General features: G+C 36.1%; 1 protein-coding gene across 9 annotated transcripts in view; it reads right to left on the bottom strand.

Annotated features, from left to right (window-relative positions):
- Positions 1–16,422, bottom strand: part of VPS13B (vacuolar protein sorting 13 homolog B) — a 459,486-nt gene that overhangs the window by 86,938 nt on the left and 356,126 nt on the right. For all 9 annotated transcript variants that reach the window (XM_084510475.1, XM_084510471.1, XM_084510472.1 and 6 more), the window contains one exon: positions 12,204–12,611. In XM_084510475.1, the coding sequence (XP_084366601.1) occupies positions 12,204–12,611 (408 nt within the window). The remainder of the gene's footprint in view (positions 1–12,203; positions 12,612–16,422) is intronic.

The following is a 16,422-nucleotide window of genomic DNA, read 5'->3' as shown; positions in this document are numbered from 1 at the left end:
GACGGAGAATTTATCCTACCAGTAGTTATTCTCCCGGCATTTTTGTGTTTGTTGTCCAAATTTACTTTAGGATGACATTGTAAATCAGTACCAGCATGCAGTTTCTCCCAGAAGCAGTCCCACTGACTTCCATGGAAACATTTCTGTGGACCACTGCTCTCCTGTCCAAGCAGGAGGATCACAGTTGGACCACAAGATTTGTGATTTTTTTTTTTCCTTCAGCTTGCTCTTCCAACATTACTGAGCACTCTTTATGCGGTATTGCAGTTATGGAGCAGGTATGTTTCATGCGCATTCCTTACAAAGAGCTATTTGCCAAAACATTATGACTTTTTACATGTGTGAGTATTTTACGGTTTATGAGAAGAGACATTTTTCATTAAACTATGAATTTTTTTCAAAAGAGTACATTAAGAACAAGAACAGCTGCTTCACTTGATTATATTCTAAACTGATAGGAAATAGCTATTTTGAATTATTCTCTCTGCTTTTGTTCAGGTTACCTATAAAATATTGCTTTGCTCGACTTTGGAGTGCTTAGCAGGAGAATGAGGGTAATGTTTGAATTCAAATAATTCAAAGCAATTACTGTAACTCAAAATATATAACATGTGTTTACCTAAAAAACAATTTAATCTAAACTTTTCACATCATAACCATTTGCAGTTTACGTAGCTTTATAAAACATTGAAAAAAGACAATGGCGTGCTAGATTTATGATAGGCCTTGTGTACTCTCATTAAAAACAAACACTGTTAGGAAAAAATCCCCATCTAGAAATTTCACATCTCTTGTGAATTTAACTTCTGCAATCATGATTTAATATAACAAACCGCATTTAATATCTCTTTAATTCTTTTGTATATCTACATGAAAAGTACTACATCTGAGGTAGTGTTAACTTTACTCTTCTGGTGCTCACAGTTGGAAAAAACACACTGAATATTGAATGTCACCATCCTTTACAATGCCGATGGCTTATTTTTCTAATGAAACAATATTTACAAACAGTTAACGATTCAAAACCACGTAAGGCTTACACAGACAGATATTTCATGGCATAGTTCCACTTAACAATTTCATACCTTTGCTGGTAGAAAACTCCCCCCAAAATACAACTTTCTATTTTGAATACATGCTGTAAAACTTCTTCTATGAGTCTTTGAGAATCCACAAAAAAAGTCTGCCTGCCTCCTGGGATGTTATGATTTCATAATACCAAGAAATATTTCATACAATGGAAGGAAATATATTAGATTTTTTTTTTATATATATTTATCCAGCATCCACTAGGAAGGTGGTCCAACAGTCCCAATAGCTCTGATGGCATTGAATTGTATTCAGCTTGAGTAGGAATCACAAACAAGAATAATCATTCCCTTGAGCTGTTTGGAGTTTAGTAAGAATGATCAAGGGCTCGAGTGAAGGTTTGTCCCATGCCAATCAAACAGGACTCTTGCCACTGATTGTGAAAGGGGTTTTAGCTCAGGGTTATTTAGGCTGGCTTCTGAGTCCCTGGGCTTGCTGTTACATGTAAAAGGCTTACACGTCAGAAACTGTTCAGTGTTTTTCTGATACTACAGTGATAACCAAGAATACAAACAACACGATGCCTCTCCTTTGGTCTGAGTTCAGACTTGGTTCTGCAAAACTGTGGAATGAATCAGCTTCACATAGTCTTAACCCAAGAAAAGGAGGTGTTCTAGGGGAAGAGATCACCCTCGCCCTGCTATGCCCAGTTTGGTTATTTTCAGAGGCATTACAATCTTTGGAAATTAATTTTTTTTTTAATACTCTACACGGAACTTTGTTTTTAAAGAGGAGAAATTCCTGTTAACTATTGCACAATTCCGCAACATACAGAAATGTTCTATAGTTTTATTGGAGTATGTGCCAAGTTGCAAAAATAACAAAAGGGAAAAAGGAATGCCAGAATACAAGTGGTTTTATTTATGTTTTCTTTCACTGGGATTACACTTGGAAGGATTATGTTTTGCAGTCTTTTTCTGTTGTCATTTCATCTCCATGAAGTACAAAGAAAACACAATATTCAACTGCTTAAAAACAGAACTGAGCATTCAGCACATAATCCTGGTTCAGAATCAGCAGTGCCTTTTTTCAGTCACTATGTAAACAACTGAGAAATGAAGACACAATTAAAAGAAAAGGATGTGTTGGTAAATTCTAAACAAATAAATATTATGAAACACCTCCACAAATTGTTTCCTACAAATACCAGGTAAAGCTCACCGACCCAATGAGAGATTTTTCTCCTCACTGGGACACAGACTGCTCTTCCATGGGCAAATATGACACCTTGTCCTTCCCAGCAGTTGTATCTACATGCTCCCCGGGGAAGAAGTGAATTTTAGTATAAAATCTACTGTGCTTTTACTAAAAAAAAAAATGCAAAGAACATTCAGGTAAGGTTGGGCAAAGTGATGTCCTGAAGAAGCTTAAAGAAAACAGATGAAGATTGACATGGATGCGCAAACCCTAAAAACGGTTTGAACAAAAGGGCATGACAGAAGCTTCAATAGGGTACCATCAGGACAGAAATCCAAAAACAATGACATTAGAAAAGAAATAATCTCAAATCCTAAGGGAAGGGAGTGAAGAAATATCAGTTTGTGTTAGAAAGGAACTTATTTTAGCATTGCCAAATGCCATACTAAAATTCAAAGTATAGGCTCAGGTAGTGAAGTTGCTTTCCTAAGAATGAAGCAATCATCTCTGAAAGGTAAAGATGCAAAATATTTCTCCTCTGTTTTTTTCCTCCCACACACAGTTTTCTGACAGTCCTTTCATGCATCTCTCACAAACTTCTGTTGTAGAATTCTAACTTCAGTTTAAACAGATTAAATCAAAGTCTCCATTTGAAGTGAACTTGAGATGGCACCACACAGAAGCAATATATCTTCATAAACGATTGTTGTGATATGTAGAAGTTAACTTGTTCTGTTTGGATTATTGCTCGTGAACACCAACACACTTTTCAGTACGTGCAATAATTTACTTCTAGAAACAAATAGTTTCATGACTTTTAAAATACTCCTCCAAGAAACTAATAAATATGAAGCACTTGCTTTAGACAGTGTTTAAAAAATGCTGCCAACCCTCCATTGTCAGACCCCACCCCGACCCACAATAGCACCTCAAGATGCTGCCAGGCTAAGTGAGCAGAATACAACTTAAATCAGGCTTCTCTATGTCACTGCAAGGATTACCTTATGATGACATATAGTCAAAAGGAATATCTAGATATATTTATACAGTTGGAAATAATGTAGGAGGCTTTGAGAAACAGCTAGCTGTAACTTGGTAGTATCTAGCAATTAACTTGCACAGAAATTAAAGATGGAGATCATTACAAGAGAATAATGAATAAAATTTACTAAAAGACAACATTTGCTTTGATTTCTAACATCCCCTTTCTTTTTTCCCAGTCAGTAAAGACTTGATTTATACTAATATAAACATTACAAAGACGTTTCATAGAATGTGAGTACCCCAATATAACTATCTTGGGGCTTACCAATAATAGAAGGCTCCACATTAATTAAACTGCCCTGCATGCATGAATCTCTGTGTATGCATGCATAGAGAAACAGAGCTGGCCCATTTAAATAGCTGCAGCAAATACACTGAAATAATCCTTGTCTTACAGTAACAATCACGTAGTGTTTAGGCAAAACAGGTGTTAAGAAACAGTTCTGTTATTCTTCCTGGTTCACAGACAAAGGGAGAGACAATGTTTTGACATCAGCTATGGACATCTTGTTTTCAAAAACATTTTAAAATACTTATTCTTGAATTTGCTCCAAATGAAACAAGTAGAAATGCAGCAGGAGTGTTTTTTTTTCCTTCTATAATGCACTGTACTGCTCTTCCTTAGGTAGCTGCAAATCCTGTTTGGTTCAGGGCACCGTCACCTAATACAACAAAAAGCACTATTTTCGTTGGTAAATTTCTTTAGGAAACACTTGAGGAAAGTGTTTTAAGAAAATGGAAGCGTACATAACAAATACAACAAATCGCACCAGACTACGCACAAGCTGTATTTTCAAAAGCCTGTTGGAAGCGAGTCATGGTTTTACTATAAATCTTATCTCTAGGAAGAAAATTGCTTTTCCGAGTTTGGGGCAGCTCAGGAACAAAACCAGGCCCCAGAGCCAGAGCCTGTTCTCCAATTCAGACTGGGCGAGAGGCATGTGAGGGATGGGGCCTGCGCACCACAGCAGGCCGCGCTCCCACCCTAAGTGTCCCCCACTGCTGGTCAGCAGAGACAGAACCTCTTATTAGCAATAAGAAGTTAATTAGCAAGTAGTTTTCCTTATCACCTTCTACTTTATGTCATACATTACACCGGTGATAAACTGTGATACTTGCTTCTGAGCATTCGTTCCTCGTATTTGCACTTTTAGCAACTATTTTATAGCTGCCAAAGACAGGACAGCAATGAATATGTAAATACATTATAATTACCTACATAAACTATTTTCCTCAAAAACTCGAAGATACATCACCTAATGAGTACTATAAAACTATACTATGGTATAGTTTTTCCAGAAAACTTGAGATACTAATGAGTACTTATACTATGTGTACTAATGAGTACTTATAATGAGTACTTATAATGAGTACTTATACTATGGCTACACTGCTTTGCTGATAGGTATCCTCTAAGAAATAGCTTCTGACAAAAAAAAAGGTAACAAAGCTATGAAAATAACTTGGGGGAATACTGCAGTTAATTTAATAGGCAGCCAATTTATCCAAGTCTGGAAACAGCAGTAGCAAACAAACGGTGAGACACGTAGTAAAAGACAATTTTCCAGGAGAGATTTAGTTAACAATCCACTGACTGCACTGGATTTCTCATTAGTCTCGAGCTGAATCTTATGATAGATCATTCTCCCCATGAGAACAATATTTACACATTACCAATTAACTATTCTTCAGTAAAAGAGCATTTTTCAGCGTTACATATGGACACATGTGGGCTCTGTAAAAACATGAGATGTGTAACACACGGTAAACAGAAAGTAATGATCTTAAACAGGCCAAACCCTTGAATTCGTCACTAATAAATGTCCCCATGCATTCAGCAGTCCTGGCTGCTGGGAGCCTGTTTTCTTCAAATACTTCAAACACTAAAATCCAGGAACATTTATTATTTTAATCCATTACAGGCAGTGCTTGATTTAACTTTATTGGTTGTGGTGGTGGTGGTGGTTATAGTGGGGGTAAAGCTATGTTCTTTTACACATCATTTCAAAAGGGCTTAATTATATTTTATAGCTCAGGCCAGGAATCCTGCTTGTTTTGTGTCTAACAAGGTTCAAATGGAGTTCAGGTCAGTGATGAATCAGAAGAGAAGTCAAAGATGGTTATCTATTTGAAATGAGCTCATCTCCCTTAAAGAATAACTGGGCAGGTACATCATGTTCATTACACTACTGAATACTAAAGAGCTGAAAAATTTCAATTCACTTGTTGATTTGGTATTTTTGGATTCTGCCTAATCAGAGAGGGCGTATTAAAATTTAGATCTAAAGGGACTTTCAGTTTTGTTCAAGACTGTCTTTTGTATACAATAATTCTTAAGGTATTCGTAAATTACTATACTGACCTGTCTTATTCTAATTAAATGGAGAAAAATGTATAATGGAAAACAATGAAAATACTGCCTATTTCACATTTGTGAGGCCAGCTTTCAGAACTGACTGAGAGCTATACTGACATGAGTAATGCTTAACTCTTTTATCATAAATATTTGATCTTTAGTAATAAGTAGCTCTCGGAGAAGTGCCTAAATTTTCTTACTCCTGCTTTACAGATGGGCATGAAGAGGTTCTTCAATTAAAAAATTGCATCTGCACATTTTTGCATCTTAATTTTAGGCATTTGGTTGCAAACATTGATTTAGTTTCCAGGCATACCTGGTACCTGTGACTCTCACTGATTTATATACTTGTATTTAGTGCCTGTTAAAAAAAACAAACAGATGTTGAATGGTTGTACAGTAAACAAAGCATCACAAACATGGAAGCTGCTCAAAATGTAGCCCTACATAATTGCCACGTGAACTAGAATTACAGCGTTGGTGTCTTCTCTTTTGCTCTATGCTTGATTCATCAGATTTCAACTGCTTTAATAAATGAAACAGTCTGTGAACTGGATGGTAACCTCTTGTAGGTAAACCATCCCGCAAATAGTGCCTGGCAGCACCTTAATTGCTTGAGCCTCTGAAACCCAGTGAATGAACCATGCTTGTTCAAGTCCAAGGCTCGACAGATACACCCAGGCTATACAAGCTGACTGCAGAGGTTGAGACAGAAAATACATCTCCCTGCACTCCTGATTCTCCAGCATAAAACCAATCCAGGTCCAGGCTCCTGTATTAAAAGTTTCTCCTCCCTTTGACCCTTCCTCTCTCTGCCCTCCTTTATACACTTTTCTGAATTCTTTTTGTGCCAGCATGGCCATTAAAGTGTCCCTATCCAGTGAGCCAGATGAAGGAGATGATCTTGCTGGAAACTCTTCTTTCCTGTTGGATTAGTTTTCAGACAGCTCAGTGCCCTGACTCAACTCACGGAACAGCTGCATAAGTAACAGAGCTAGTACAAGGTAAAGTGTGGAAACGCACTAAACCTGAAGTTCCTATGGAAATGCACCCCTTCTCTGGGTAGGAAGCTGGTGAAGTCATCCCATTAAAAATACGCCTGTCATAGAAAAAGCAGAAATGTGTCTCCAGCATGTCAGCAATTTGAACCTAGGGAACTGGCCCTTAAGATGGAACAATAATAACTGATCACTGCGTTCTGTACCTCATGCTATGAAATGTAGATTGGACTGGAAGAATTGCACAGAAAGCATCAAATGTAAAAACCAAAGAACTCAGCTTTCACTATTATCTCTATTTCTCTGTGAATTTAAACATTCTGTAGAATTGACTACTGTGAAAATGCTGTACCTGCTATGTATATAGCACTGGGACCCACGTAACAAAAGAAATTCCAGTCTCAAAAAATATGCAAACACTTTCACAATAAAAGCAGACGAGATTACAGAAACAACTGTATTTGTTCTGAATTGAATTTCATTTGAAGTCTACTGTTTGAAGTTATTTCAACAGTAAATGCAATTCCACAACAGTGGTGCGCACCGTCTTGAATCAACAACCTACAACTGATTTTCTTCCTTTTTTTTTTTTCTTTTTCTTCCAAGTTAACATGCTAGCTCCTCAGTAGCAATTCTGAACCCTGTTACAAAGTACCAGTAGGGAATCTGACCAGGATTAATAATGGTACTCAGTCCTGGGATTAGGTGGTGTCTTGTTTCATGGATTTTGGGCCATCTGTTCTTCCCTCCTACATTATACTCCTGCAGAACTATAAACGCACCTCCACCTCGGGGACTATAGAAAGGAATTAGAATTCTTCTGCTTTTCATTATCACAAGATTCAGTAACTCATTTCATTGTCAAGATAATCCCCTTTTACTCTTTCTTTTGCGCTTGCAGGGTATGCCAAAATGACAAATAAAATCCCAGATGTTAGAGACCTGATGAGGTCTCCACCTTTTCTTGAGTGTTGGGTTTAAGCTACTTGGGACATGGTGTCAAATCTGACAGGACCCTGATGCCCACACCCAATATTCATTAAGGTTTGTTAGTGATTTGTATAGCTGTCTACAAGCTGCACTTCCACCTCAATCCTCGGTGGCCATTTAAATATTTAGTTTGTCCTCTGGCTTTTACTGACAAAGAATTAATTTCCTATTGTTCAAGTGTTGGAAAGAGTTTATATTTCGTTCTAAAAGTAACAAAGGTCTTCTGGGTGTTGTAAATGGCTTGTTACTGCTGCATATTATTTTAGGTAGTCATATCTAATTTAATGTTTTATTTCCCCGTGGGCTAACTTGCATATCTGCAGCATCAAAAGGCTATGACAACGCCTTAGCAGAGCATTCTCAAGAGAGCTGGTTAACTCCAAAATGAAGTTTGGTCTTTGCTCTACACCAATTAATAGCAGCATTTAATTTTTAATATTTCAGTAAAATATCTTGAGTATGCAAATTCTCTCAGGTTTAGTAAAACTACTTGCGATTATCATAGACTCAAGTAGTGTTTACTTTTTTTTCCCCCTTCTTTATACGCTAAAGTAATTATATCTGCATTCAGGACAAAGGGCTGGGAACTCAGTCTGTGATCTTTGTAATATTTTATGTCCTTAACTCCCTAACTTCAGACACTGCACAGCAAGACTTCCCTCCCGTGTCCAGCCAGAGCAAAAAAAGGCTCCACTGAGAGGCTACGAGCTTCTTGCTGTCTTGCACTCTGGGGAGAGTACAGTCCTCCACTTCTCTCATTTATCTGCTGTTTTGGCAGGTAGGTAGTGCTAATTTCAGCACCAAACCTAAATTAACTGGAAGTCGTATGCTGAGAATTGCATTTTGTTTCCTATTACTAAAAACGATTTGAACTTGAATGGCATGTGACTGTTCCAGAGTGAGCTACACAGCTCAAGTGTGATACCAAGCAGTCGCAGGCTGAGACACTTGAGAGGTCTTTCTAGAAGATGCCACATACCTCAGAGGACAAAAAACACTGAACCAGGTCTAATGATAATTCTTGAACTCAGGGTTTTTGTCAACAGTACAAAAAAGCTGACAAAAATGAGCTAAATGTTGCTTGCTTGCTAGTATGAAACTGGTACAATTTTTAACTTGTAACTCTAAGCCACAAAGCCTAAAACAACTACAATTAATTATCTTATTTAACAATGATGTGACTTAAGTTCTTGCCCTTTAAGAGTACCAAAAAAGCATCTACCTTTAGGCTTTTCTAAAGTAAAATTAATAACAGTTTTGGAGGAATATTTTTTTTTCTTTCTTTTTTTTTTTTTTTTTCCCCCAATACACTGCATCATATTCTACAACAGTATTACTTTACTAAAACCAAAATACTCAGGATTTTACCGTAAGTACAGAGGAGAACATAAGTATTCTAGCAGAAATACTAACCACATTGTTATAAGTAACTGCTGTATTAAAACATGAAAAATGTCCAAAAAATGAAGTCCCTTGAAACACTAAAGATTTGGGGTTGTATAACAGTGCAGCAGAATATGTAGAAATGAATGTGTTTTAATTTGATCCAACTGAAATGTGAACATTCAATACTTTTAATTAATTTTGGTAAAGTAAAACAAATAATTCAACTAATTAGCCATTCATTTTTTCAGAAGCTACAACTTTCTTACTTTCATAGAAAAGATTAAAAAGAAAAAATAAAACAGAAGGCCTTTATCTTCTATCATTAAGCCACGAAAGTCTAGAAGGAAAACTGATAATTAAGAAAAAACTATATGGCAAGCTTTTTTCTTAATTTCAACTAAAAAAATCAAAGCATTACACAAGGTCACGCACTTTTGTTTTCCCCCTATAAGGGAGTAAAAATGCCGACAATACATTCTTATGAGTTTTTTTCTAAATAATTCCTAGCAAATAGGATTCCTTACAAACCAACTTCATCTCCTGCATTAAAACTCATCTGGAAAAGGGGTCGTTTACACTGTTTATAAAACACTGCCACATAAAATGTGTAAAAAAACATATTTCACTAAAAATAGCTTGCGTAAGTAAGGGATTAGAGTAGTTTCTACTGCTGTAATTGTTCCTTTGTAGTTTTTTCCATGATGTTTTTGAACAGTGTTTTTAACTATGTTTATTAAATTCAGCACATCAAAAAGGATCAAAGAGAAAGCTAGTGAGAACCAAAGAAACCCCAAGCGTATTGTGTTGTCTCACTGGGGAGTTATGCAGATTCAAGTAAACAAGTGCAAATTGTTGAGGTTTTAATGAAAATTTTCTACAATTATTGTATCTGAAGTCATTCTATATAATAACATCTGTACAGCAGATGGCCATACTGTACAAAAGGCAAGCAATGCTCCTTTTTCTTTCTCTGTTTTAACAGTACATCTGAGATGACTACTTTTGTCATTGTGCTTAGTTTGGTTCAGCAAATAATTCGTAAAATGCAGCTGCTGCAGATGGTCACAATAGTTACTTGACTGTAAAATCAAAGACAGGGTGAAGTATTTGTGTATTAGTTTCATCCTGTAAAAAAAAAATCTGACATTAACCCTGTTCAGCTCAAAAGGTGTATCTATAAAATGTTCTGTAAAAGGAAAAGTAGTGAAGAATTGATGTATTTAAATGCTCCTTGCTCCCAAGACACAGCTACTACACTTTTTTGTTGTTGTTTAAATTGAGTTAACTTGCATAATTTCTTTGCAATAATAAAACAAATCTAGTTAGTAACTTTGGTATTCTTTTAACTAATTCAACACAAGGCTATAATAGCATTTTCTCCACACAGAGTAATTTGTTTCTTGAATTTATATTTTTCATTTTGGTTTCTTTTCCTTTTTTTTTTTCTTTTCATTAATTTCAAATTGATAACTTTAAATGAAAACAAACAATTTATTAAACAAATATTTTTTTATAGTTTCAGTCAGCTTTGTGGAAGTGTGCCTTTTGTACTTCTTGAAACAGGAAAATGTCTTGTACAGTCACACTTGCATGCAAAATGTCACACACATGTATTTATCTTTTTATAAAGCAAAGATAGAGCAACTTTAACTGCAGAAAATGTGAAAAGAGTCTGTTGATATCTATTTATTGTCTTGTTATGGCTGTTCTTCATATAGAAGAACTAACTTCTGTTTTCACTAGATTCAGCATCACTATTGCTTTATTTAACGCTGCTTGCCAGACTACAAACATGCTGAAGATTCACGCATGGTTTGTGACACGAGAAAATAAAGATCCTTTTCCTCGGACTGCCAGAAGAATTAAGAATTAGAGCTTCGTAACAGAGCGTTTCTGAGGCTTTAATGCACATGGCAAGGTAAGTCCTCCTTCTGGGAGGATGAAAAATTCCAGGGTAAGTGATACACTCTGCTGAGTTTGCCAAATTGCTTTATAGTGCAGTGACGGAACAGGCTCGGCTTTGATATATTGAAGCTTGCTGTGGACACCATAATGTACCATGGGACGGATAATGTATAAATGATAGAGGGGAAGTGATGGAAGGAAAGAGGATTATAACACACAAAGAAGTCTAGAACTATTTAAAGGACATTAAAAGACCCCTTACTCCGTTGCAGTGCTTTCTATGCCAGGATTGCGATATGATTGGAAAAGCGTGGGAATGCAGTCACTGTTCCTGCCTGCACTGCTGTTTATTTATGGATAAATCAGGAGTTTTAGGCTCCAGCACTTTCACAGGCTTTCATGTCCTACGAACCTTAAATTTTTCATTTTTAACTTTTAAAACAATAAAGAAGTACTGCAACTTGCTGGCCCGAGGAGAAATACTTCTGATGAAAAAGAAATAAATCACCACCTAGCTTGGCCTGGGACTCGCTCCTCTCGGCTACAGACCATTTTATCTCTCAAGTGACTCTGCCAAATACCTACATCTGGCTCAACTCCAGATCATGCAAATGTACCATCTTATTAATTATATCAAAAGACTAATAAAGCCATTTATGAAGATATTCAAAATGTCTTGATTTTAAACGAGTCTCTGGCATTCTGTTAATTCCACCCAAGGTGTAAAATTTCCTCACATTTATGCAGCAATGAAACCAATTTTTGGGACAGGTACCCTCATTTTCTTTGCGAGACTCTCAGCTGGAAGCATGTTACAATTTAAAACTTCAGAAGCCTGGAGCAGAATAATGGTAGAATCCAATATTTACATAGCAACATATGTCAGGACTCTGAATGCTTTTTTCTTCCTTTTTTTTTTTTTTTTTAAAGACATAAATATAGGGTCCTAGCAAGAAAATGTAGTTACTGAGTGAAAACTGTCAAAATGTTGTCCTTTGAATTATGAGCTGCATAGCCAGAATCCCAGAATCACGTTTTTTGTAACCATTATTCCATCCAGAATTCTGTCAATAAATTAGTAATCACAGTCCAGTGGATATTAACTACAAAATTTTGCACTCTTGGGTGCTACTGAAAGGAAAAGTCAGGTAATGGAGTCAATTGTGGTTTTGCTATTTTCTGCCGTGGTTTTACTATGTCAGCTGCAGGAGTTCCCCTTGATGTCCCATGCGTTAAAATGGTTACTGGACCACCGCTTGAACAAATCAGCAGCAATTCTAATTTTCAGAAACTCTTACCTGTAGTTTTATGGCCACTTCTAACATTCAGGCTTCCACTGAGGTTTGATAAAGAGGCTAGCAAACACGGTTTACTTGGATGTGGGATGGTTTCCATAGAAACAACCATTTGGACAGTGTGAATGGAAATTTTCTGGAAGCAGGACAGAGCTTGCCACAAGTTTTCTTGTACCAAAACCTTCTGTGCAGCATTGGTGTGTGCTGCAGGTAGCAAGTCCTTTGTACTGGAGTGTTTGGTTACTGATGTGCCGGCCCCATCTGGATGAATGCCAGCTGATGGAGCAGCCTCCTTCCTGGGCTCATTATCATTCATGGTCATGATTTTTGTCAAAAACTGGTTTATTTGATCAAGTCTGACAAAACTCAGATTTGCTTTCAAAGGTTTTGATATATCCACATTGATGTCAGCTGTAGGAGAGAAGTGGAGAAAGAAGTATTAGAAGTTATAGTGCAATTATTCAAGAAATGGAAAAATGATAGGCTTTTAGTGAAGAAAACATTATTTCTACTATGTTTCATTAAAGGGACTGAATCAATGATAAATATAACAAAGCAATATTTTTATGAATAAATCTGAATTAATGCACCATGAAATGTACTATAAGCAATTATTTAGAATTCTGAAGGAATAAAAGTGTCTCAACCTAAATCTTTTTTTCTTATTTCTTGCCAGGGACCACCATGGCTATCTGAAAGGTATACACTTCATTTGAGTGTGTAGGAGGGTAAATACATAGCCCTTTTGTGTCAAAATGAAAATATACTTCACATTCTCTTGAGTTTTCCATACAGTAGAACTATTTGACTTAACTCCAAAGCCAACAGTGAACATTTTCAACACATTTAAATGAGTGAATAACATGTATATTCTTTTGCTTCTTACACAACTTATAAGTAGTATTTTTCAATGTATTACCATGTTGGAGTATAAAATAAAATAAAAAATAAATTCTGAGGTATGTTTAGTGTTTTTTTTTTTTTTTTTTCCCCAGGGAGATATATCTAATATGCAATATATTAGAAATAATCTAATATTAAATAAAAAATTAGAAATAATCTAATATATATATATAAATCATAGAATCACGCATTCTTTGTCCCCTTAGAAAAGGATTTTGGTACTTCTGAGACTGCTAAAAACCTCAGAGAAATTTTAGAAGTATTATGAACAACATTGGTAACAGTGGTATTTCTTGTAGCTCAGATGTTGCAATTCCCAAGATTATTTTGCAGATGGGAAGCAGGATTTTATGAAGCTGAAACTTACTTCTGTGCTACCTGCCTCTTTATCAGTAAATTACATTTCATTACAGGAATCCAGCTTTTTCTTAGCTAAAATTTTTCGTTTCAAATTAAACTTTCACCTAGTAATGAGATAGAAGGGGGAAAAGCTCTATGCTCTTTCATTCTTGCCTCCCTCCCCTCCAGGAACAAAACAGGATGAAAATTGTGCACATATAACTAAACTATATTAAAGTGTTCAGAGAAAACATTGCTACTTAGTTCCAAGTTACACTAGAAATATAAAATGGAAACACTGTTTGTTGAAGGTTTCACACGGATTAAGGGATATTTAACCAAAATTAGGACCTAGTTTCAAGTTGTCCAGGATCACATTCTACACAGATGCAAACTGAGAAACTTGATTCTCCCATCTTCTGGTAAATCAGAAACTTTTACCACAATACAGGAGCAGAGATTTGGATCTGTTCTTAAACACAACCTCATAGTGACATCCTAGAGTGCCAGGCACATGGCGAAGCTCTCCTCTGACTCCCCAAAATATCTGGAGGGTGGGATATGTGTGTATGTGTGAAAATTGCAGTTAGATACTTTGGTATCTGAACAGATAAGTGCAAATTTTAAACTAGCCCTTTTCCTACAAAGAAGAGAGGAATTTGCCCTGCAAGATTTGCTACACCTGAATAGAAACACAAAAATAATGTTCTCAGAAATGCCTCAGTAGTACTCCACAAGGCAACGATAACTGAGATTTAAGACTGAAATCTAGTTTAATTGTAACTTTCAATTTTAACTATTAGGTTTCTGGAAATACTTTCTCTAATGTTAAAGACTTTCATGATGGACTAGAAACTGTGTTAAACACTACCAAACACATGGGCCTAATAGAAAGGCAAATATCAAAGCCAAACATCAGAAAAGGGCAAGATTGTTAAGCACCCAAAGCCATACATGACAGACTTGAAGATTTTTTCAAAACATGTATGTACCACTTTTATAAATAAAGGAAGGGAAGAAGTATGTTATAACACTTTTTAAAATATCCCTACCCTTCTTGGCACTAAAAAATACCCCAAGGCATGCCTGCCTTTGCACATAATCATTGGTCCTCTCTTCCCTTTGAATGGAGGAAAGGAAGGCTATTAAAGAAGTATAGATAGACCCATGGGACGTTACAATATTCACTTATACCCAGATGGAGAGTTATTCTAATGAATTGTTAAAATAAAAAATAAAAAAAAAGGAAAAAAAAAGCAGCGGTTTTAAAAATGACCCAAGTTTGAAATCCAAGTCACACACAGTAGGATTTGGGTCCCCAAAGCACTAAGGCACTTTCAAAAAATGTCCCTCATCAACTTAATTGTCTTTTTTAGTTAAGCAGTAATAAAGGATTAAAATAGAATTATTATTTTTTTGGCTTTGCTACATAATTAAGTAATGAATATAAGGAAAGGACCCTTCTTGCTTGGTGTGACAGCTTTCACATCTACCTTCTTAGTCCGTTTTATCGCTATGCTTTCCAGCCCAGAAAAGAAAAAAAAAAAAACAACACCCCAAAACCCCCTTAAAACCTGAAAACCACTTTGACGTAAGTTTGTTAGGACAGGTGTAAAGCTAAAGCCAGAGAATAAAGTGATTGAGCAAAACCTGAAAAGGAGCTGAATATGAGAGCTTTAGCTCTCTCTGAGGTTTTGTCAGGCCAGGGCAGAGAAGAAACGGGGTGCTGGTGATGCTCTGTGCTGGATTGCGCATGGCACTGGCGGTGCTGGGCTGTGTAATCAGTGCTGTTAATAAATGTTTTCATAAATGCAGAACCCCTCCAAGAGGGCAGTAAAAAAAGAAAAAGATACTAGAACACCAGAGAAATGCACATGGCTTCCCTGTTTTGTGCTTGGAAACCGCACGTCACACAGCAAAAATGCTGTCATGACTGATATCTTGACAAAGGTTTGCATTAAGTTATTATTATCCAGTGAATCAGCCCCGACAGAAAGTGGTGGCAGCCAGAAGCATAATTGCAGAAAATGTAACTTTGGAACCTTCGCTGCAAATATTTTAACTATCTCATAATGACATAGGTTATTTTTACAACTGGGGAAAGATTATGTAAGGAGATTCTTTGGCATTTTAAGTAAAACGTTAGAAAAATAAAAATCCAATTGAGCAATCAACATGTTTTTAGTCTTTGTCCTGTTTTACACTTTATACTTAGCCCTGTAAAAGAAACTTTAACATTCCCTCTAAGAAAAACACATTTAAGTGATGGACAGCAACAGTGAAAACTGATGAAATATGAAGAGCTATTTATAGCAGTTGATGAAGATGGATGTTCAGCAGCTTCTCCAGCTATTCAAAATGGGCTAAAAAGAGATGTTACAATGTAAAGGGTCACCTAGATGCAGCTGGAAAAAAAATTCCCAAGGTGCAAACTCCAACAATAACAGTATTTTTAGATGATGTTAAACACCTTGGGAAGCACGCCACACAAGGCTGCACATTCCTTACTAGTAGGAAAGCGCAGGTTCCCACAATTCAAGCAACTCTTTCAATTGTCCAAAATTGCATCAGAATCCAGACAGGGCAAAAAGTAGCTCAAATTCTCCTTTAACTCCTCAATTACATTGCAACAATTCTCTCCTTTGCCTACCAGTGAATGGCTACCACAATTATACTCCGACATTTAAGATTTAAGGCAAAATAGCAATACTTGATTTTGCCAGGTGTTACTTATTTACAGCAAATAAATAATAGTTTAATTACTGTGATTGTAAATACACTATGTTCAAGTGACTTACTTATGTTTAAATCAAGCTGAACTAGATGATATCAAAACAATGTATTTTTTAATTACAGATTACCATTTGAGTGTAGAATTTGTATTTTTCTTTCTCGCTCTCAATTTCTTCACTACACCTCTTTAGATTACCAAGTAAATCCATGCCTGTCAATTATTAGTTTCTAATTACCTTTCACAACT

Source organism: Aythya ferina (genome assembly GCF_964211825.1).
Source record: "Aythya ferina genome assembly, chromosome: 2".
Taxonomy (NCBI): Eukaryota; Metazoa; Chordata; class Aves; order Anseriformes; family Anatidae; genus Aythya; species Aythya ferina.
This window is presented reverse-complemented; position numbering and strand designations above follow the sequence as displayed.